This window comes from Apaloderma vittatum, unplaced genomic scaffold, assembly GCF_000703405.1.
Source record: "Apaloderma vittatum isolate BGI_N311 unplaced genomic scaffold, ASM70340v1 scaffold16260, whole genome shotgun sequence".
In the NCBI taxonomy this organism is placed as follows: Eukaryota; Metazoa; Chordata; class Aves; order Trogoniformes; family Trogonidae; genus Apaloderma; species Apaloderma vittatum.
The window spans coordinates 14,434-38,562 of record NW_009696396.1 but is presented as its reverse complement, the minus strand read 5'-3'; the positions used below and the strand labels follow the sequence as shown (position 1 = coordinate 38,562).

At 51.9% G+C, this 24,129-nt stretch overlaps 1 protein-coding gene across 1 annotated transcript in view; it reads right to left on the bottom strand.

The window, feature by feature from the left end:
- LOC104277913 (kinase suppressor of Ras 2-like) overlaps nt 1–24,129 on the bottom strand; it is a gene marked incomplete at its 5' end in the record, with an annotated part of 42,421 nt that overhangs the window by 7,069 nt on the left and 11,223 nt on the right. Inside the window, 7 exon segments of the mRNA XM_009874720.1 lie at nt 3,583–3,679; nt 16,535–16,902; nt 17,484–17,532; nt 19,054–19,120; nt 19,462–19,503; nt 22,351–22,519; nt 24,000–24,118. Coding sequence (XP_009873022.1) covers nt 3,583–3,679; nt 16,535–16,902; nt 17,484–17,532; nt 19,054–19,120; nt 19,462–19,503; nt 22,351–22,519; nt 24,000–24,118 — 911 coding nt within the window.

The following is a 24,129-nucleotide window of genomic DNA, read 5'->3' as shown; positions in this document are numbered from 1 at the left end:
CGCGCTACCGAGCTACGGCTGGGCCATGTCCCCAAATTTTCCTGGAGAAAGGGCAGGTGTCGAGGGGTTCCCTGGCTTGGGATGGGCATGGGGTGATGCCCACAGAGGGTGACGGGCTCGTGGTGTGGGTATCTAGGCATCCGCTCCTCTTCCCAATTGATGGGTTACGCAAGGGCAGCAAACCAATCCCACAGCCGCGTTCCTGAAATCCTCTGCTGAGAAATTGATGATGATGAGGAAGATGTTTTCGCCTTCGTTCTCTTTGGGGGCTGGCAGCAGAAGGGTAATAAGTCAACGCTCTCCATCACAGCTGTCGCACGCCCGGGCTGAGCCATTAATGCGCGCGCCGACACCATCAGCCTGGAAACAAGCGCCTCGCGGGAGTCCTGCCTGAATTCTTTTTCCCCCTAAGGAAAAGCTACTTGGTGGTTAATTAAAATTATTGCTAATGATGCAAAAAAAAAAAAAAGCCATAGGTGGGGAATCCAACCCCCCTCCTCCCCACACCAGGCTTATTTAGCATCGGCAAATCAAGCAGCCTGCCAACAGCTCCACGGATGTTCGGCTCGACGGGATAACCAGCTCCGGGAATGGGGAGGGATGAAAAAGTCATTTATCCTGACTTTCAGCAGGGCTTTTTGATGCTGTCTCACTTTTCATTCTCTTCAGCAAATTTGGTCTAGAGGAAGCTCGAGAAGGATAAACACCAAAATGTCGCGTAAGAGCGAATATCAGTTGTCCGTCACCAACACGGGGGGATCTATCAATGGGATTTCCACGGAGGTCCATCCTAGGTCTGATCTTTTCACGTATCCAGGCAGGCAGCATAACGAGAATGCATTTTTAAGTTTGCAGCCGACATGGAGCTGGGAGGCACAATCCAAATTCAGGAATGATCTGGAAAAACTGGGAAAGCAACCTGACGAACCCACAAATCCTCCAACACAAACGCCCAGGATGATAGAACCATATCTTAGAACGGTTTGAGATGGAAAGGATCTTGAAGGATCATCTAGTTCCAACTCCCCTGCCATAAGCAGGTAGGAAAATAAACTCCTAAAGGTACCAAGGACTTTGCACCCACCCACACTCACACTGCACGGATGGGAACACACCTTCCACGTAACCCTGAAACACAGCCAAGCCCGTGCTGAAGGTATTTCCAGAGAAGCTCTCAGCAAACCCAAATCCCTCGCTCACCTCGCTCCGCGGGGCAATGCACAAATCCCACTGCAAATTCCAGTCCTGCCGCCTTTCCCCCGGCTCCCCTCCGTGGGGATGAGCTGTGAGAAAACACTCTGGGCCCAGTAACGCCTTAATTTGTTCGGCGTGTGTGAAAAGCCAGCTCCCTCTGCCGGCATCGCTTCCTCAATAAATTAACTTTTGCCTCCGGAGGATCACAGCACGACGATAATCCGATAGGCTTCGTGGCTCACCTATCGCGTACGGGGCTCAAAGGATTGGGGCAAACAACCGTTGCGAGCAGGTGGAGAAGCCGAAGCCTCAGCCTCTGCCGTGGTCTTGCTGTCAGTTCTTTCGGGTGATGCCACCCCAAACACAACTGAGACAGCTGAGTTTTCCTTCACTTCTCCACACCAGTCCCCTCTAAGTTTACCAAAACATCCTTCACATCTGCTGATTGTTGACATGGAGAGGTGGGAAGGCAGAGAAGCTGCTTCTCCTGGTGCACACCAGCTTGGGTTTGACAAACCTCCCTCCTCTGCTGCACAGGTTGAGCTCAGCACCCATGCCACCCAGTCTGCCTTTGGACATCTGCTAACTCCTACAGGGACCTGGGTCAGACCCAAAGCTCCTCTGCCCTGCACCCAAGCCCGTCTTCCCAAGGAGGAGAGGACACCAGGAAGCTGGTTGGGTGCTGGGGCTACAGCCAGGTCTACACGCAGTCGTGCTGATTTGCTCCAGCAGGTCTCACAGCCCATGTTCTTCACGGTGATGCTTTCACCTCACGGATCTAGTGATGCTTCCATAGTGCTGGTGATGCCTCACGAAACCACCAAGAGTTTGAGGTTGCCAACCCGTCCCTAACGCACGTGCAGCTGCAAAAGACAGCGGTTTCTCCGTCTAGTCCTCAAAAAGCCCAACCCACACGAAGCAAAGCAACCCGCGCCGAGAGAGGGGCTGAACCGATGCGTTACCTCCCGCTGGGAACATCTGGGAGGCGAGAACTCGGAGCATGAGCGCGGCGGTAGTCAGGGGAAAAAATATGATTCCTCTGATGTCTGCTCAGTGGGAAAAAGCCATCTTCAAAAAGCAGAAAATATGGATCAAAAATAGAAATGAAGTAGAGAGGCTCTGAGCTGTCTCAGATACCTCAACCTGTGAGCCAGAGCTTGCAAGAAGGTGCCACCACCCAACCTGGGACACATTAGAGCCCTGCATGGGGCTGACACCATCGTCCCATGGGCCCAAGGAGCACCTGTGGAGTGGGAAGACCTGCTCAGTGTCTCAGGACCAAGATGCCAAGTTCATCACTTGTGGCTTCCCTCCATCACTCCTGGGATGCTCAGCAAAGCAGTTAAACCTACACTGGACTGCCAGCTCCTGCCCGCAGCCCAGACTTTGGGGGAATTTAAGGAATCTCCTCAAAAAGCAGCACGTGCTTTGCTAAATCTGGGTGTAAATACAGGCAAAAGAGGCGATCTAACAAGAGACGGCGTAAGCACAGGCAGGGGAATGGCATCATTCAGGATGTATTGTAGAATGTATTCTGAATTTGAATGATTAAGGGAGTTGAAGATCTGCCAGAAAAACTTTTTTTTTTTTTCTTTTTTTCTGTAGAAACAAGAGCTCAGCCCCGGATGATTTGGTCTTGCTGGAGGCCAGAGGTGCTGGCTGGCGGTCAACGTCATTGGCACGTAGGACACACAGCAAACACTTTTGGTGTTAAATACATTTGCAACCACAGTACAACTCTCCTGTGGCTCAACATCTCTCGAGAAAACAAGCTGTTGTGGATACTTGATGGGAAGCTCTCAGGGCCCAGGACCCAGGTTCCCAGCCCCTTGACGCTGCCACATGAGGGTCCTCCCCAGCATCTCTTTAGGTGGTCACACCTGAAGTGTGGAAGATGCCCTTGGAGCCATCCCTGTGACAGGAAAAGCTCTTTTTCACCCTAAAATACATACGTGTGCTCTGCCTCACAGGACACGTGGCCTCGTGCCACCAGCACCACAGCGCTGACTCTTCTGAGTGCCTCTGCTGCAGGGATGCTTCCACTGCAGAGACGCGGAAACCTCAGGCTAACAGCAGATTTATTTATTTTTTTCCAAGAAGAGAGGAATATCCAACCTCATAGCAGCAAAGCTGGACCTAAACAACCTGCACTTCTAAGGAGGAAGAGGAGCTGCGGCCGGCAGGAGCCCACCGCTGCACGGGGAGCCCATGGAAAGCCTTGGGGTCACCTCGGTTCAACTCAGCGTGGGTGAGGGAGGTCTAAGAGACCTGGATTTCAAAGGTGCTGTCCTGCCCAACCTCCTTGGCTTCTCCACTCCCGCTCCCCAGAGCAGCTCAGCCAGATCAAGCCCCTCATCGGCGCCGAGCTGCTCCCACACCGTCCCATACCTTCACAATTTCTTGCGCTATCTGCCTCGTCTTGTTGACGTCCAGGACGATTTTGGCATCTCTCACCACCGAATAGAGAGTCCGTCCTTTACACAGGCTGAAAGAACAGGAAAAGAAGATAAAACCACAGTTTATAAACCCCCGCTGAGAAACATCCCCAAATTACAAAGGCAGTGGCTGCGGCAGGGAACTATAAATAACTGCGAGAGCTTTGGCTACATCTCCAGGCAGACTGGGGATTCAGCGAGGAACCCGGGGACTCTCCCCAGTTTGGCACTGGGAGGGAGCTCAGTGCATCCTGAGCCCATCACCGTGGTGTTGAGCCCCATAAAGAGGCGAGCTCGGCTGGGCCCTGGCTCTTCCCAACATCTCAGCCACGAGTAAAATCAGCCGGTGCCCTCTCGCTTCAGATTTTCGCGTCCTCTCCCTGCAGAGGATTCAAAGCTCGTGGATGGAATGAGTCAAAAGAGGGAAGGCAGGGGGAGAAGGTGGGGGGGAAATAAAAAAAAAACCCCAAACCCAACCCGCTCCACTGTACAACGTCCTCCAATTTTCCTTCTCGTACCAGTTACAGTAAAATCTATTTACAGAGCCTTAATTACCAAAGGCAGCTGGAGGGGGATATAAACCAATTAAAAATATATTGACATTTGAATATCATAATGGAGGACGTGGGTGGATGCTGCCTTGACTCCCACTCACAAAAGAAAAAAAAGGCGGGCTTTTTTTTGCTTTTCTATATCCACCCACGCTCATTACAGGCAACTTTAGAAAGAGGAGATTGGATACCTGTGCCCGGGAAATAAAGCGACTGACACATATCTCGTTAAAGAGGCTTCGGCAGACGTTAATTTGATCCTGGTCTAGTTAACAAATAAAAAGTTACGGGTTTTAATTCCTCTGCTCTTCCCTCTGCTGCTTTCCCCATCTCCTCCAGCCCCGGGGATGCCAGCATGGTCTGGTCTGGGTTGGTCCCCTGAGAGATCATGGCGGTTTTGCCCGATTTTTTTATTATTACCTTTTTTTTGGATGAAAATAACCAGCCCAAGCCATGCCTTGTTGCAACTGGAAGCATCACCCCGAGCTGCCCTGAGTTTGCCTGTGTGCCTCATTGCTCAGAGGAGGAGAAGGGGAGGGGTGGGACCCCCCAGCTTGGGTGAGGAAGAAGAGGCAGCACAGTGATGCTCAGTGCAGGCTGAGCTCTTCAGGCCTCTTTGGGGGATTCAACGGAATGGGGTTGGGATGATGCTTATTGGGAATAAAATTTCCCTGCCTCTTCAGAAGTCCTGAGATACAAAGGGCCCTTCTGCTCCACATCCCTCCGTGGGCTGAGAACACAATTTTCAGGTCAAGCAGTGAAGCAGGACCAGGACCGGTCCTGTATCTCACGAGTTTTGGGAAAACAACAACATCCTTTCGACTCTTTTGCGTCGAGTTGGAAATAGCCTTGGCGGACGCAAGGGTTTTAGGGTATCTCTGTATCCATGAAACTGCCTCATCGGTAATGGTTTTCCTCACCCAGGTGTCTCGGCACGTCCCTGGGCCACACCGGCTGGACTGCAAACCCGAGGCACCCATAATTACAAATGTGATCTTCCTCCAGCGAAGCCAGCCGCTTCCTATCTTTCTGCCAGAGTTTGGCTGCAGTCAAATATCAATTTGTCTGGAGATTAGGATCCAAGCACTCAAACTCCTACTTGGAAATAAGCGATAAAGAAAACGCTCGGGTTTCTGCAGCCGGAGTGGAAGAGCGCAAAATAACGACAGACATGAACAGTCTTTCTACCACCTTTACAACATGAAGGGGTTTGGCACTAATTTGATTTAAAAAAAAAATATCCTGAAAAGCTCTAAGATCTGCAATGCAATGGGCTTTCTGCCGCCTTCCATGACCTGCCTGCGTATGAAGGAGTTCCTCAATCCCCAGAAACACTTTTTTTCTCCCAGAGAAAACCATTACAGGAAGGTGCTTGTGGTCTGTTAAGCCATGATCTGACACTGCAAATGCAATGAATAAATCAGCGCCGGAAGGGGGATTGATCTCAGCCCTAAAGCGAGTTAGGATGAGTTGTTTTACAGAAAGAAGTGTTGTTTAGAGAAAAAAATCCTCCAATTCCTGCCTATCAGAATGGCAGAGGGAACCCCGGAATTGGAGCCTGCAGCCCTTTATCAATGCAATTCCCATCATTTCCAGAAGGACCACACTTAAGGAAGCAGCAGATGTGCCCAGCACGAGGAGAGCAGCCACTGCTTGGACCTAGGCTGGTGACACCAGGGCATGGGACATGCCACCACTGCTCCTCAGCCCTCGGCAGAGCCGTGGAGGCAGCCCAGGTGCCGCTCTCCTCCCCTCACTGAATAATTCCTCTGAGCGAATCCAACGAGCAATCGCCGCCCTGGCCTTTGTCAGGAGTTTTCTTGCTGGATAAGGAGCTGCCAATGCAGAGATAAAGCCTGGTTGATACCTTTTATGCAGCACCTGAGCCCATTCAGCCACCACCTGCAGAACCTTTTCATGGCAGAGCTCAACAATTTTCTCATTCCCCGTCTCTGCCGTCAATCGGTCCCCATCCGGCGAGGCACAAAGCGCGGCTCCTGGGGGGGCACGCGTGTCATCTCCTGCCTTTCCACTTCAAGAGGTCTACATCGAACCGTGGCATTGAGGCACCGAGCCGGCTGCAAGCCAGCGGTGCCTATGCTTGACACCAGAAACAAAGGCAGATGATTGGCACCTTCAGCCCGATCTCAGCTTATTCACCACTCGAAGTACGTATTCATAAAGAAAGACTTGTCTTCTGCTCCTAGATTTCTCCATCCCACCCATCAGCAGAGCAGGGAGGGTGGTGACACGTGCCCTGGCATCGCACCAAGCCCCAGACAGAGCTGACAGGCAGCAAGGATGACTCAAGGAGATGCAAAGGTCCTTCAAGGGGTCCCCAGCATCCTCAACCCATGAAGCACCTCAACCTGTGGAGCAACCTCAGCTCACGGCCTTCCTCAGCACCAGGATAGTCCTGGCCTTGCAGCCCCATCCTGCCACAGATGCAGCTCTCTATTCAAAATGAGTTTTTGAAGTGTTCAGTCAAGCAAGCCAAATCCCAAATTGCTTTATAAACACTCTGCATTTCGCCAGCGTGGGCTGAAGACATCAGCAGCGGGAGCAAAGCCAAAGAGACTTGCAGAGGAACAATTTAGGAGGGATGAGTGAGGAAGAGCTGGAGCCCTGCCTCTTGATATTTTTGCCATTCGATATGAAAACAGCCTCATCAATCCCCCAGCCAGTCGGTTTTTTTCCCCTCTCCCTCAATATGGATGGTCATCATCTTCATACTGATGGCCATCACCTCTAGAACGTTGGCTGTCACCTCTGCATTGATGGCCACCACCTCTATGTTGATGGCCACCATCTCTACATCAATGGCCACTGCCTCTACGCCGATGGCCACCACCTCTACATCAATGGACACCACCTCTATGGGGTTGAAGACCTCAGCCTGGCTCCTTCTCAGGAGCAGGATCAGGACCAGAGCTGATGGCACAGCCGCTGCACACGGGCTGTGATGCCGTTGCCGGTGTTTTGTGTTTTCTTTCCCTCTGTCCAACCATCCACATAAATGCCCATTAAATTAAACAGAATCGTTTGAACACCCCAAAGTGATAAACGCCAGACCCCAGGAAGCTCATTACTTGCTGGTATATTGATTTATGGGGAACCAGCTCAGATACCATGGCGATAGCCGGCACCATACACCCAGGGGAGTCACAGGAGAGAGTGGGAATTAATAATAACTACTTTAATATAAAAATACCTCTGCTAGCAGGTTACATCTGTGCTTGAGGAAAGACAGAGCAAAGGAGGGGCTGCTCGGATGCTTCCACACTCCCCATCAGTTTACAGATTTTTAATGTTTCAATGGAAAAAAAATAAAAGAAATCCTTGGGGAATGTTAAGAAAGACATGGCCACAGCAACCAGAGCCACTGAGCTGGCATTTATGTGATTTCCTTTAAAGAGGACTGGCCTGGCAGGGAGGGCGGGAACAAGTCCTGCATACTCTTACATGTGCCCCAGTTATTCAGGAAGTTTTCAAGCTGTTCCCATATACTGGCTTGTTTTTCCCTTTCACCCCTGGCTGGCAGTGGTGCTTTCGCAAGTCAGCAGCCGCAAAGGCGTCTCACAAAAAATGAAACAAGGCTGGGAAGAGCAGCAAAGGGAGAGGTTTGGGTTAATTTTTATCCCGAGGCTTTGTTTCCCTCAAAATCAATCAAAAAGCTCGAGCCTCCCAGCGTGGTGAGCGAAGCTGAGCAGCAAAATCCTCCAGCTTGGGCTCCCCGAGCCCTCTCCATCTCACCGACCACCCCGAGGACAGAGGGGACAGTCAGCTGGGACAAGGGGGACCGGCACGAGCTGCAATGAGTTCGTTAGGTCTCAGGCTAAAGAGAAAGCTCAAAAGCGAAGTGAAGCAGCTCTTCTCTGAGCCACACGTACCCACTCAGAGGTGAAAATGCTTTTCCCATCAAACTCCACCTCTGCATGGAACCCTTACACAAGTCTCTCAAAGCAAACCCAACCAAGACACAGGGAATTCATCCCCTGCCACAAGCAGTGGGGTTTTTTTGGCCCCAGCAAAGCCCAAAGGTGCCCAGCCTGGAGTTTGAGATTTGCACCAAGGAGCCTCTGCAAACCAAAATTAGCCTGGGGAACTAGAAAAGCCCTGAGGAGAGGATGCTCCCCTCATCCCGTACTCGCTCTCTCCGCCACCCTTTGATGGATATTATTTAGGAAGCAAAATTTTCCTCCCAGCAGCTGGCACATGAGATAACTGCAGCCAGCCCAGCCGAACGGCGAGGGCTGGAGGAGAAGGAGGAAGAGGAGGAGGAGGAGGGAAAATCAGCCTCCCCGAAAAGTAGCTCCAACTCATGGGGAAAAAAAAAAAATAAGGTTATTTAAGAAAAAGCAAAATCCATGCATTTTTATTTGAAGGAGATGGTGTCAGAGACAAGCTATTCCACAGCTGCAGGGAGAAGAGCCAAGAGAAAGGTGAATGCAAAGCAGCCGCCGGCCCTGGCGGCTTATCTAAAGCTCCCGCTGCAAACAAGTCATCCGAAAATACTCGATGCTTCTTCAGGTGCCACTTGCTGCCTTTTGAAAGGGTGTGCTTGTAATCGGCTCCAGGAGGGCTGGCTGGGTGCGCGGGGACGCGCGAAGGCGCTTCGCCCTCTCCTTGCCTTTGAAGGAGCTTAATAAATTCTCCGCGCCGTGCTCCTCCTGCTATTTTGAACTTCAGGAAGGAAAAGAAATTGAAACAAAAAAATAAATAAAAAACTAAAAAAAAAAACCAAAACCCAAACCACCCCACATCCTTCTTTTGAAGAGAGGGAAGAAGCAAGGCTTTTGATCGAGACGGCTGCTTCGCTAAAACCCGACTCCCCTTTGGACTAGTAATAATAATTATGATTAATGAAAAATTAATCGTGCTGTCACAGGAGGGATGTCTTTGCCTGGGCAAAAGAGTCGGTGAGGCAGGAGGATGCCGGCGCGCGGGTTTCTCCCTGACCTCCCTCAGCAAACAACCCCAAAGAGGATCCTCCAAAAAAATAATTTAAAATAAAAGAAGTCTAAAATAAGGAGTTGTCCCTCTGTGGCAAAGGGAGGAGCTGGCACGAGCAGAAAGATTTGGTGGGACCATCTCCCAGCAGGGCGCTGCATCATAGGCTTTCCCTGAAACACCCGCTTAAATCCCTTCCTCTCTTGTGAAGTGCCTCGGCGCCGAGTCCCGCTGCGCTAAGTACTTTCCCCAAGGAGTCACGGCCAAACCAGAAAGATTTCTGGGCTGTTTTGACACACTTTGCAAACACAAAGGAGAACTTTCCCTTCAAGCAGCCCTGGCTGGAGGAGCACGTTACAGCGGCGCTAACGGACCAACTCAATGCTACGACGGGGCAAGGAGAGCTCCGGCAGCTCTTTTATCCGTATCCAACACCCTCGTGGAGGCTTTTGCCACCTTTTCCCATCTCTGCCATCCTCTTTGCTCACGTTATATCCCACTCTGGGGATATTTTGGTCTCCTCTCCAGCCCAGCCCGCCAAAAGCACCGCTTGTCCCCAGGCGGAAGATATATACTCGCTTAACGTATATATTAATACACCTATCGACTTTCCTGTTGTTGGTCGTTATCAAGATTTATCCAGCCTGATGGCCTTTTATCGATCGCGGAGGAGTGTATTCCCACGGGTCAATCAATTCTGATCCAGCCCGGGGCATGAAGTCGATACCTATTTATTATATGATCGACGAGCTCCATTATTTAACCACTAGAAGAAGGGGAAGCGCAGCAGAAAGTAGGAGGAAGGAGGTGAGGATTTAGCTCCCAAAGCTTGAGAAGGGGATTGGGGGTGAGGGGAGGCAGGATCTCACAGCTTCTGCTCCCAAAATACACCTGTGAGTAGGGAGAGAAGGGTCAGCTCCATGCCTCAGTTTCCCATCCTGTTGAGCGAGGTTTAGAGCTCCTACTTAACTTTCCCGGGTGGGAAAGAAAGGCTGCTAGGATGTATTTTGAGATCACTGGGGTGCAGTGAGGAGAAAAAGGATGATTTGTCGGTGATTAAAGCCCAAAGGGCCAACACAGCTCCCCAGAGAGAATATTGCGCAGCTCCTCCTGGCCCCACGGGGGAAAAACCAAGCGGCCCCAAAGCTGTTTTGTCTTCAACATGATGGCTTTACACCCTTCCCCTTGGCTCCTGTCCCTTGGGTCACATTAAACAGCTACCCAGTCCCCAGCAGGAAGATTTACAAGCCCCCAAACCTTTCGCGGCTGAGCTGGGACAACGGAAGTGTTGGATTTTCATGGCAAGAGGTGAACTTTTAAAGCCAAGCTTAGTCCAGAAGCCAGAATAGAAATAATTGATAAAATCAACATGAACCCGAAGATTTTGCCCCTGCAGTGCAAGAAAACTATTCTGTAAGATCCAGCTGTAGCATCTCAGATATTCTTCCCTATTAACTGGTGGCAGGTGATGTGGTCCCTGTCATTAAATCCAGTTTGCTTTGCCATAGGGGGAAAAAAAAGAAGCAAACTCCCTTTTTATCTCTGACATCTCACATGAGAAGAGAGCCTGGGTTTATGCTTGTCCTGGGAAATGCACCCTCTCAGGCAGAAATCCTCCAAGTTCCTCTGCTGAAAGGCACCTTCGACAAATTAATTCTCTTTATACAGCCCTGCCATGGTCAAACTTAATTCCTAATGTCCTGCAATGTTCTCCTTGGTCTTCCCGGCATGGACATAAATCACAGCCATGCAGCCCCAGGTGGGATCGCCAGCAGCCATCGAGTTGGCTCCCAAGTCACTCTGGCGTCATGCTGTGATGAGGGAGGAGCCCAAAACTGGCCAAAAACATCTCAGGGTACAAATCCCAGGGTCTTTGCTCAGGCTCCTAGAGCCACGTTTGAGCTTTTTACTAAAATCCAAGTCATCTTCTGAGAAAAGCTGCCCTTAACAACTCCCTCCCAGCAAGTCAGCGGGAGCTCAAAGCAGGGGGAGGCTCCAGCTTAAACCTCCTCTCTCCTGCCTCTCAGACCTGCTAACCCAGCTCCTTTCTTCCACATGACGTTCCCATCCAACAGGAACCACCAGTGCCTGCCCCGAATGCTGCACTCACAGTGTCAGTCCCCACTATTCTCTCAAGGAGACCCTTGGGAGGGATCAACAAGCATTCAAATCCCTTTTTTTCCTTCTTTTTTATCCCAGGAGGAACACCAAGAATCATAAAACCTGGTCGTTTCTGTAATCCATCACCACCGTGGGTGGCTCAAGCCATTTTAACAGAACTGAAAGACAGACTTGGTCCTTTGAAGGACCTCCTGGGTGGCCAAGACCAGGAGCCCCTAAGAGCTGACGTGAGCTTACCCAAGCCTGGCTTGTTCAAAACCAACTTGTCATTTGCCGGGATGCAGCAAACACGGCAGGTTTTTTCAGTCCTTTCATTTCCACTGGGCTGAGGTCTTTGATGCCGTCTCGTGCTATCCATTACGCCAAGCTCAAAGCGCCAAGGCTCAGATTCGCTCTTGCTCAAGACTAATTAAGATGAATGTTAACTGTCCGCACCGCTCATTACCCAAGAGAAAATCTATTAGCGGCTCTGATGGAAGCGCTCTTTGGAGTCGCCACCTCCCCATTGCCAAAAGATGCTGAATTTCTTCCTTTCCTTTCCGACCCAGACAGTCATTTTAAGAGACAATCAAGAATCATGGAACGGTTTGAGTTGGAATGGACCTTTAAAGGTCATCTAATCCAACCCACCTGCCACGAGCAGGGACACCTGCGATACATCAGGGTGCTCAGAGCCCTGTACAACTTGACTTTGAATGTTTTCAGAGATGAGGCAAGTACCACCTCTTTGGGCAACCTGTGCCAGTGCCTCACCACCAAGCCCATGCCCTTTTTATATTGGGTACCCCAGAACCGCAGGTGGGGTCTCACCGGAGCAGAGCAGAGGGGAAGAATCCCCCCCCTCGCCCTGCTGGTCACGCTGCTTTGGATGCAGCCCAGGATGCCATGGGCTTTCTGGGCTGTGAGCACAAATTGCTGTCTCATATTCATTTTTTTCATCCCCCAAGTCCTTCTCCGCAGGGCTGCTCTCCATCCCTTCATCCTCCAGCCTGCGTTCGGTGGGGTCTCACCGGAGCAGAGCAGAGGGGAAGAATCCCCCCCCTCGCCCTGCTGGTCACGCTGCTTTGGATGCAGCCCAGGATGCCATGGGCTTTCTGGGCTGTGAGCACAAATTGCTGTCTCATATTCATTTTTTTCATCCCCCAAGTCCTTCTCCGCAGGGCTGCTCTCCATCCCTTCATCCTCCAGCCTGCGTTCATACCAGCGACCCAAGCTGCAGGATCTTGCGCTTGGCCTTGTTGAACCTCATGAGGTTCACGTGGGCCCAATTCTCCCGCTCACCCAGTTCCCGCCGGACGACATACGATCAGCCCCACCACACAGCTCGGTGTCATCTGCAAATGCACTGGTTCTCACTGTCCACATCCTTGATGAAGATATTAAGCAGCACTGGTCCCAGTCATCTGGTCCCAATGGTTTATACAGAGAAAATCAGAGCGTTAACCTGAAGCATCATGGCAAGCTGCTGCCTCAGTTTCCCCTCTCCAGCTTTTGCCTGCGGTGCTTGGAGGGGAAGACGTCTTTCTGCTAATGAGACAATCTTTATATATCACAAGCGAGCAGGAAGGAAAACGTAGGGACGTGAAAGAGTAAAAATAAACCCGTCTATAAATAACCCCCTCTGGCGCGGCGTGGTAAAGCCCCTTCCAGGGACTGGCAGCTGCATGCCGGCAGGAAGACGGAGATTTCTTTAACAGCTACAAGAAACTGTTTTTCCCCTTGGCGGAAAGAACGTTCCTCGAGCGACCACCTCTGGGCACCCAGCAGAAAAGGGGCTTCTGCCACACACAGCCGGTTCGACCCCGGGACACGCACGGAGAGGAGCGGGTGAGGAAATTTGGACATCCCAGGTTTGTAGCTGTAATTAGGCACCCACCAGAAAGCAGGGACTGATTTTCCCCCGTTGCAAGCAAAGCCTGGCTTAAAGTTTTTCCCGTAAACCCAGGGGGAAACTTGAGTCCCTTCAGAAGAGTGATGATGCAGCCTCCCTCCTCCTCCAGTACAACATCCCGGACCATTCCCAGTATCCTCCCAGCATCCCCAATATCCATTCCCAGCCCAGCTCACACCACATTGTCCTCTTCCCAGACTCATTCCCTACAATGCCCGACTATGCCATGGCAGGAGACTTTCTTTGGTTCCTAAACACCAGCCTCTTCCAAGAAGCAAAGCCGGAGAAGGAGGCACACGTGGGATGGAGACCTCCTTCCAAGGCTTTTCGCCACGGGAGAGGATCAGAGATGTCCCGAGAAGTCCCTAAAAAACGTTCACCCCAGGAAATGCAAGGGATGCTTTCCCTCAAGAAGCCCAGAGATGCCTCGTGGGGAAGCACCAGCAGAACAGAACCCCCTCAAGAAGCCTCAAAAGGAGAACAAATTGTGTCTGGAGATGACCTGCAGGCTAAGGGATGTGCACTCATGGGCTTCCCAAAAATTCCCTGAGATTGAGCTGAGCCCCCTCAGCTTTCCTGCATCTCCATAGCCAGCCCAGAACCAGCACTGGCCACGAACCAATCGTACCCCAGAAATCCCAGAGGGGAAAAAATCAAACAGGTTTCCTGTTGCAATTGAAAAAAAAAAATAAATAAACATACTGCAGTGTCAATTCAGCCTTCGAAGAATACAGATAAAAGCAGGTCGACAGTTGCAGGCAGTGCTCAGAGGCTTTGCGAGCACAGGTTATATTTAAGGCAACCCAATAAAGCTCAGCTTTGACCTTAAAAAAAGGACTGAGTGCAGCTGGGAAGAAAAGCAAGAGCTCCCCAGACCTCATATTAATGCATCAAGCTACCACAGCGTACATATTCATTTTGTCAAACTGTCAGAAATGGCACCTTTACGGTTTTGTATAAAGAGGCATTAGAATAAAAATCACTTGGTGTCTACAAAAAAAAAAATAATATGTACATATATAAAAAATTTAAAAAGAGAGAATGTATCGCCCAGCTTTTGAAACTGAATAGGACTGAAAAGCCTGAGCAAAGAGGGGCTGCAAAGGGAGAGAAGGTGCGTCGAGGCAGCGACGTGGGGTAACGGACTGATGGGATCTCTGACGCACCCATCAATCCGCATGTTTCCACACTTTTCAAAGAGCTTTTAGTCCCAAGCTAATGAATAGCTGGAGAACTGGTCCAAAATAATACGAGTATTTTTTTTCCAGTCGCCAAGCTAGGGAGAACCAGCCCTGTTCAGCGTCAACCCATCTGCAGAGGATGCAGAGCCAAAAGCAGCCTGTGAACCCACCGGTGAGCAAACAACGGCACGAAGAGCCGCAAATTTGGGTTGAAACCCTTGGCTGTTGAGCAGAGCGAAAACACCCCAGCACCCGTGGGGATGAGGGGAAGGGGGGCGGCCAGGAAGTGCCTCTTTCAAGGGGACGTTAGGGCAGGCTGATGCAATTTGTCATCGTTAACAGCTGTCGGAAGCTTTTTGAAATGCTGCCAGGAGGAGGTTTGGAAACTCAAGCTCACCTTGGGGAAACTTCTCCGGGAGAAGTTAACCTGTGGTGGGATGCAGAGCGGCACTGCGTGGAACCCCGCGGGCTGAACACAGGGTCCAGAGGCGAGGGAAATAATCGAATACTCCAAAATAAATGCATTTTGCATGACAACAGTTGCTCCGGGAGCTGCTGCAGCCTCCCTGCCTCGAGATTTTGTGATCACCCACTTGTGTGAGGAGCACGCCAGGCTGCTCGCTGCCGCATTTCCCACCAGGCACATGGGTGATGGCAGGTACGTGGGAATTCCTTGAGACCAAGGCAGCTCTGGAGGTGTTTGAGATGGTTTGGGAGCCCCTCAAATCCCAGCTTGCTCCCCAACCAGCTGCAAGAAGCCCCTTCCAGCAGTCTCATCCCCAGCACCGATATACCCCAGTGCCACCAGCCCTTCAAGCCCCCAATCTCCCTCCCCTGGCCCCAGCCCTAATTCACTCCCACACCCAGTTTTGGCTGTAACAGAGACAACAGCTTTGGGAAAGGGAAAAAATGCTCCGTGACTTCTCTTGCAAGATCTCCCACCTCCTCAGGAGCGAGGAGATCTCCTGGATGGGTTCCAGACCTGTGAAGCACCAGCCCTCCTTGCAAGCGCCCAGTTTTCCCAGTTCTGCTGCCCTTCTGGCTCCTTCACAGATCATTGGACCCAACACATCAGACACTTAAGTTGTTTTCACAGCATCAAGTCATTCCTGAAACGTGGTGTTCACACATAACCGGCTGCCTTAAGCAATTAGAGGTTTTTCCAAGCAGGGTCCAGACCCCATAACCCATTCAAAAATCCAATCAGGCCACCACGCATAAAAAAAAAAAGGACCAGAACAAGACAGAAATTGCCAATCTCATCAGGTTACATCCCTCCTGGTTAAAACAACTCATTCCTGTCACTGGATAAAACAAACGTGTCTCAAAAAAAGCCACAAACTGTCTCAAGCTCTGCTTCTACAGGAGATGAATCTGCCTGGACCCACTTGGATGGGTTTGCTTTCTGCTTCACGGCATCAGTCAGAGCAGATGGAAAATCATAGAATCACAGAATTGTTTGGGTAGGTCCTAAGATCATCCGGTCCAACTGTAACTGCCAGGTCCACCACTAAACCATGTCCCTCCGCACCACATCTACACATCTTTTAAATACATCCAGGGATGGTGACTCCACCGCTTGCCCGGGCAACCCGTCCCAGAGCCTAGCAGCCCATTCAGTGAAGACATTTTTCATAATCTCACAGAATCACAGAATTACTGAGGCTGGAAAAGCCCTCTGAGATCATCAAGTCATGCCCATGACCCAATCCCACCACATGGGCCAGACCAGGGCCCTCAGTGCCACATCCAGCCTCTCCTTAACCCCCGCCAGGGACAGTGACTCCCCCCTGCCCTGGGCAGAGCGTCCCAGTGCCTGAGCACCCTCTCCGTGAGGAAGGGCTACCTGAGACTCAACTTGAACCTCCCCTGACACAGTTTCAGACTGTGCCCTCTCATCCTGTCACCAGTTGCCTGACCCCCACCAATCTAAACTCCCCCTGGTGCGACTTAAGGCCATTTTCTCTTGTCCTGTCGCGTGTTACTTGGGAGAAGAGACCGACCCTACCTCACTAAAACCTCCTTTCAGGTAGTTGCAGAGAGCGAGAAGGTTTTCTCCAGGCTGAACAGCCCCCATTCCCTCAGCCGCTCCTCATAAGACTTGCTCTCCAAACCCTTCCCCAGCTTCATTACCCTGCTCTGGACACGCTCCAGGAATGCATTTTGGGAAGATAAAAGTATTCCAGCTGAGCACGAGATGTCAGGGCTTACCTGGTGATGATGGCGAGGTGGGGAGGGCTCATGCAGGCTCCCATGAAGAGCACCACGTTCTCGTGCCGGGTCTGCCGATACGCCATCACCTCCCTCTTGAAAGCCTTCAGCTGGTCCTCGTTGTCCCGCTCGATGTCGATGAGGCGGATGGCCACCTCGCCGTGCCAGCGCCCATGAAAGACCTGCCCGAAGCGGCCCTTGCCGATGAGCTCGCCGATCTCGAGCTGCTCGAATGGGATGTCCCACTCCTGGAGGAAGATGCTGGTCTGGCTGGCTTTGCGGGGGAAGTTGCGGGCGGAGAGGAGCGAGAGGTTCATCTCTTCGAAGTCATCCTCGGATTCTTGCACCTCCTCGGCGCCTTCCTCGTTCTGGGGCGGGGAGGGCAAAGGGAGCGCAATAAAACACGACGGGGGAAAAACGTTGGGCAAGGAAGGGAAACGTGGATCAAACCCCACCAACCCACCTACTCCTCGCTCAGACCCCAAGAAACCGGGAAGGTGCCTTTTGTGCAGCCCAGAAAGGGGTTAAATATAAGAGGAGAATTTAACTCATCTGTCTGAAAGCAACATTTCTTCTTACCCTGGCCAAGATAATATCAACTGCCTCCACCCTGGCAACCCCCGGGATGGGTCTGACTTTTCCCGTGATGCTATATTCCTACAGGATTTACAATTAAAAGCTTCATCCTCATCTTCCCCCGCTCCACCCCTTCCCCTCCACCACATCTTTAACACGCCTCAGAAAAGCTTATTTAATGGTAGACTTGAGGGCAGACACGAAGCCCATCAGGGTCCTTCTTCATGGGATGGGGACACGGATCAGATCCGGCCCTTAATTTGATTTTCAGCCATTTTGCTGCACAGATGCTAAAATTATCTGCAAGAAGTGCCCCGGGATGTACATAAAACAAAGGGCCATTAAGCACAGGAGCGAGTCCCAGCCATCTCACCTCCGAGGTGGGCTCCACTTCAATTTGAAGCAATGGGTTCCCTTCCAAGCTGTTAAAAGAATTCCTGAATTACCGTTGGGTGGGAAGCGCGCACCGGCTTCCCGCAGCACCGCCCCGCGCCTGGACTAAAGGGACGAGGGAGGGGAAGCACCAGACTTGCTGCTAATTTAGAGGAGAAACCCCTTCCCAGCCATCCCTATGGACAGCCCTGAGTGCTCACCCAGGGTGAGGAACATTCATTTTTGCATTAATTGATGCTCCAGGATGGCGATGTGGGAGCACGTGGACAGGTCTCCATCTCGTCGCCGCGCGCCCCGGGAGCTGTCACCCCCTGGCTCACCCAGGGTAAGGGATGAATTCACACCCCCAACACCTTTGATGATATCGAGGCAGCACAGGGGCATACGCTTACAGCATTTTTAGGTGGTTTCAAAGATCAAAATTACCTCCCCAATGAATGCCAGCCAAAGTGACAAGCGTGGCTGATCAGCAGCCCAAAGAGGAGAGAACAAGCACCACAATTATTTTTGAGAAGTGGAGGTTTCAATGACCTTCCCCCTTTAGGGAATTTACTGGGGAGGACCAGCTGGAGCAGCTCGGGTGATTCCGAGCATCATATAAATATCTTATATATTACAATTATCGATAATACAAATACCAACATCCCCTCCCAGAGGCAGTGAGGCTCACAGGAGGGGCGTAACACTCCTCAAGCCCCTCAAACCGGGTGGTCCTTTGCTTCCTATCCCCCTCACTTGTTGCTGAAGAGCTATAAATCCCAGAGAGGACATGGAGGAAAATTCCAAGGGAGATGCCAACGGCCTCTGCTGCCCATCACGACATGTGGCACGTTGGCAGGAGCAGAAGCTTCCTCCTGCTCAGCCTTTAGCCCAGGCACAAATTCCAGTCTCCCAAGTACCCAAAGCTGAGTATCTACGGTTTAACCCAGCCTGGGGCACCCTCAGCAGCCCCCACGGGTTATTTTCCATGGGGCAAACAAGAGGAGCATCGTGGGTTTTGCATGCTGGAAGCTATTTGCCCTCAAAAGCCTGCCAGTCCATACGTCTGGTACTTTGCTTTAGGCAGGGAGGGAAAAAAAAATATATATATGTGACTTTGATTTCACCACTTTGCTATTAATTTCCTGGCTTCATCCCTGTCCCTCCCATTGCCTCCCCCTGAGGCAAGATCTGTTGGCCCCCCCAGCCGTTGCCAATGTAATTTGGAGAGCGTGGGTGAGCCAGCCACGAACCACATAGCAGCCCGGAGCAAGACCCTATCTGTTAAACACGGGGCTTGTGAAATCCTTCAAAAATGGCATTTAGGAAAAGAAAACAAAAAAACCCAAACAGGCAGGCAATGGTGCAACATAACATCACTGCCTTAGGGAGGTGAGGACACTGGGACTTCACCCAGACTGTTCACTGCCCAAAAGGCATCCCTGAGCCCCAGACAGGGTCCTGCAAAGCCAAGGGAGCACCCATGGGTGCCCAGAAGAGAGGGGGTGTGGAGGATGTGCTGCCTGGGGATGGGAAGATGAAGGCAGGCAGGAGGAGGAGGAGGTACTCACATGGGGTTGGAGGTGACGGGGTGCAGGACCACCTGCGGGGCTCGGGTTGGCGTTTCAGGCACCACATCTGGGCAGAAAAAAGTGAAGTGAGAGGGAGCTGGGAGTCACCAGGAGCTCATTCCAGTGCTGGGGGCACCCAGGGGAATGAAACGGCACCGATAACCACCTTTTGTCCCCAGGTCCAGTTTAGTTACACCCCAAGCTGGGTGTAACTTAAGGCCACCCAGCCCTGCGGCATCTCCATAGCACACGGTCCTGCAGCAATATACTGGTTTGAGGGAGAAAACTCAGCTGAGCACAGCCCCCTCTGCACAAATCCAGGGGTTAGGAGAGCCAGGCATGCACCCAACCCTCCTAACTGATACCCCAGCACCCTGCTTTACCGGAGAGGTTTTCAAAGGGACATACCTGGGAAAATGAACTGCTGCTTGTATTTGTAATAATGGGAAGCTGGAAAAGGGAAAAAAGAGGAGTTAAAAACCAACCTGCAGAGCAACAAGCTGGAGAGATCCCATGAAACTCTCCCCCCAGCATGACCCAACCTTTCCCACCTCCATGCCTCCAGACAATGCCATCCACGATGGCACATAGGGTGCCCAGGCCAAAAAAATTAAGACCCTCTATCAATCTGGCTGGATTCAAACATGGGTGGTTTTTTTTTCTCCCGCCATCAGTTATTGCTCTATAGCATCTGCAAAGTTCCCTGTGGGGTTTGAACACCCGGTTGCCCGTGAGGTTTGAGCGCTCATCTCCCAACCGACCTTCGGGAACTGCTCAGCATCAGGGAGACCCCTAAGCGATGAGTTTGTAGCTGCTGCTCATTTTTGCCCAATCCAGCCCACCCAACTGCATGTTTTTTCCACGCTTCAGAGATACATCCCTGCTGGGCTCCCTGCCTGCCTCTCGGCACACTGAAGGAAATGTTGCAGAAGGGCTCTGGGTGGTGGTACCCTCCACCAGCTCCCCATCACCAGCGGGCAAAGCCCAAGGGCTGATTTGACTCACATGTGTGGGCAGGTAATGGGTCTGAAGCAAGACAGAGCTGCTGAGACCACCAGAGCGTGGCATCAACTCAGAAGGCACTTTCTTCTTAAGCTTCAAGACCCCAAAGACTGTCCCTCAGCTTCTGCTCTTCAGCTTTGAGACTCCAAAGACCAACCTCAGCTCTGCCACGGGACCTGAGCACCCTCTGAGCTGAGATCAAAGAAGACTCAAAGGTAATTCTGGCAGGAAAAGGTCATGGTGTTGCGATTTCCAGGCTCAAATCCTAATCCCCAAGATGACCATCTCGATGAGATGAAGCACGGAGAACTTCCCGCGTGGGAAGATGAAAGCACAGTAAGTCCTTGATTTGTGTCAGATGAGCTCCCGTTTGCCGCAGGGCTCTGCTCATCAAGGGCACGAAAGCAAGGAGCAACCACCCGCCCTGAGCTGCCGGGGTCTGATCCTGCCCTGCTCCATCGCCACCAGCCAGGCGAGCGTGCCAGAGGTGCTGACCCAGCTGCAGTCATGGCAGTAGCAGCATGTTGTGGTCCCCGTAAGGAGATGCTGCTGCTTGCTCTGGGGGTTACCTCTGTGGTTTCTGCTTTAAACAACGTGAAACCACATCTCAAAGGACGTGCACAGAGGTCTCAGCTCCAGAAGTGATGCATCACAGAGTCACCAAACTGCTGGACCCTCTGTCCCTTTCTCCCAGACCCAAGCAGGGTCCAAAGGGTGGGTTTGTTGCCGGCTGTGAGCCCAGCTATCACGCTGCTGAGATGTCAGGATGCGTCGGCTCTGGCCGGACCACCACGAACTCTCTCCTCTGCAGTCTTCCTCACACACCCCCAGCATCCCACCAGAGCTCCAGGCGCTCCCGTAAGGGAAACCGGTGCACGGTTGCAACCTCACCAGGCACAAAAAGACCTTTGTCGGTTGGTTGCTGGGTTTATATTACCAGCTTTTGGATGGTTGTTGTGGTGATAGATCCTGCCAGTCAAATCCCCCCTTGTCTCCCTCCTCCTCCTCTCTAGGTGAAGGTTTGTCAAGACAGAAGGGAAGAATCACCACGGCACAGCGGGATCAGCAGAGCACATCTGGTTCCTCTGGAGAAGCAGCTCTGACCTTCCCTCCGACCAGACCAGTTTGTTAACCTGGGGGTTTGGGGATGCAGGAGGGACCTTAGCCTCTCAGTAGCTTGAGACCACAGTCCAAGCAGGGGTCACCAGACCCAGGGCAGCCATGAGGGCTTCAGCATCTCAGAAATGGGTCAGAGCCATGGGTCCCCTTCCTCTCCCCTCACCAGGCTCTTTTTGGGAGCAGCTGGCCTGGCTGAGGACAGCTGAGCCCCATCACACTGCCAGGAATGATGCCAGGACCTTCGGGGAAGCTCCAGGGACAGGCTGGGACAGGCTTCGGCACATCCTCAAGCCAGGAAGGAGTTTTTGGCCATTTAATGCAGCTCCTGTGTCCTGCAGCCACTGTGACCAAATTGCCTCTTCTACTATCCCTGAAGAGCTCCAGGAAGAGATGGGTGCCAGGTACCCAGACAAGACTCAGTGGGACAAGCTATGTCAGATACACTCAGCATCAGCAACTCCCCACTATCACCCCGGCAAGCTTGTTGGAGGCCCATCACCCCAAAGACACAGTGAAGTCAACCCAAATTACTCTTGTAGAGGTGTAAGACCTTGTTTCCCATTTGCTGTAGAGGCACATCACGGAGAAGTCATGCCTGAAAGGTTTGTGTAGTCTCAAGCACAGCAGGTTATAGAATCATAGAATTGTCAGGGTTGGAAGGGACCTTAAAGATCATCTAGTTCCAACCCCCCTGCCATGGGCAGGGACATCCCCCACTAGATCAGGCTGCCCAGAGCCCCATCCAGCCTGGCTTTAAATACTCCAAGGGAGGGGGAGGGGGTTTCCACCACGTCTTTGGGCACCCTGTGCCAGGGTCTCACCACCCTCATGGGGAAGAATTTCTTCCTAACGTCCAATCTGAACCGATCCATCTCCAGCTTTAATCCATCCCCTCTAGCCCTACCACTACCCAACGCGCTGAATGGATCCTTGAAGGTTTTCAATACCAAAGTGGGTCAAAGCCTTGAGCTCTGACCCTGCTTCAAGCAGAAGGCTTGACCAGAGAGACTCCCAAACTTCCTTCCAACCTGAACTTTCCTAAACTCATCTTTTCTGCTCATTTCCGCTTCCAACTTTTCCCAGTCGCAGCCTAAGTCCAGGCAGCAGAGTGGTTGGAGCAGGTCCTTACCCTGAGGACAACCCGGGGCACAAACCCCTCTCATCAAGCAGAGGTACCTGGCAGGTTGAACTGCTTCTGCTGGCGCGGGCACTGCGGGGAGGGGTGCAGGGGGGACGGGGGCGTTGCACTGGGCGGCAGCGGCGGGGCCGGCGAGGAGGGTGTGGAGGAAGTGGTGGAGGAAGGGTTGCTGCTGGAGTCTGGCTGGTAGGGCACTGGGATGTGGTCCTGTGGGATACAGGGAAGGAGAGAAGAAGGGAAGAGCCAGTGAGAGCGCTGCCAGCCAGTGCTACCTCAAGGTGGTCCAGTGCAGAGGACCCTATGGAGCAAGAGCTACACAGTCCCTCGTTTCCAGAAGCCCTAGAAAACAACCAAAGCCCCAATCTGACCTTTTCCAAAGGCATTTCTATTCATGGTTTGCACCAAGGCAAGTTCATACCAGCAATGAGGCATCTTTGCTGGCCCCACCCATGGCTGAGGGCTCTGCTAGCTCTGCAGAGCCACAGTCACCAAGACCAGATCTGAGGGAACACCTCCCTGGGGTTCAGTCCTTGGAGACATTGAGGACCTGGCAGCTTCTGCTGACCTCCTTTGAGTCAAAAACCCTATTGCCTCGCTCGGAGCAGGGGGCTGAGTTGAGGCAGGTTTGAAAGAATCAGTCAATGCAACAGAAGACATTGCTTGGACATCATTGACCCTTCCTGATCAAGGCAAGGACAGCAGTCTCGGGTGCACCTCTGCGATGGGAGAAAGGGCCACCTGGGAGCAAACAGCCAGAAGAACCTGACGGGATATCTTAGCTCTGAAAAGGGCAACTGAGGCCAGAGTTTCCCAAGCTTATGAGCTTGCTGCCCAACTTGGAGACACTTTATAGGGTCTGACTTTCGGCAACCCTGAGCACTCCCATCTCCAGAGAGCTGCACCCATGGCAAGACCCCTCCAAAGCAGAAAATCTGCACGAGCTCCCCGCCCAGCAGGTGACTTTGTCCAAACTGATTAATTTTTAAATGAGCTGGGCTTTCCAGGGAGGCCACTGGATACACACCATCCTAACACACGTGACACTCTAACTACTTTTTAAACCAACACTGAAGGATTTAACTACCTGTTCCCCATCCCACCAAGGATCTCGCTCTCTTTGAGCACCTCCCGCCCTTGTGAGAAATTCTCTACTGAAGGCAACAAACTTTAAATTTCATGAAAAATAACCCCATGTCGGGTTTATAGCTACTAACACTGGGCCAAAGCAAGTGAGCCTGGTATGCCACCAGGTCTGGCTTGACCAGCTTTGCCAGGAGAACAATCAAACTCTGGGTTCGTTTTATCTGTAATTTGTTATTTACCAAAGTCTCAGGTGGTAGCAGTGACCCCAAATGACCCCCAAACCCCAGCTTAAATCTGGAGACCAAGAGGCCACGGTGGAGCAGGACAGGTGGGACACGGGCTACTCCGCAAGAGTTGGTCCCATTTTATTTTCCAAAGAAATAATATTGGGGGTGGCACAACCCCCTGCTGGCAAACCCAACCCCAAGGTCAACCTCTCTCTGCTTCTGGAATTAGCACCGCTCCGTGGGATTATTTCTTTAATTTAAGCCCCCCCCAGAAGGTTTTTAGGCAGCTCCTACTGCCTAAATCACGTAGTGGTGATCGTGCCTGAGACTCGGATCTCTTTCGGCAGCAGCACGAGGGTGCGGGCAGAGGTGCTCACCTTGTTGAGCTTGTTGGTTTTGGGGAGCGTCTGGCTGACGTGCAGGTCCGAATACCTGGGGGGTTTCCTCAAGGGGTTGTTGATATCGCAGGGCACCGATTCCGTCCGGACTAACCTTGCTGGATGAAGA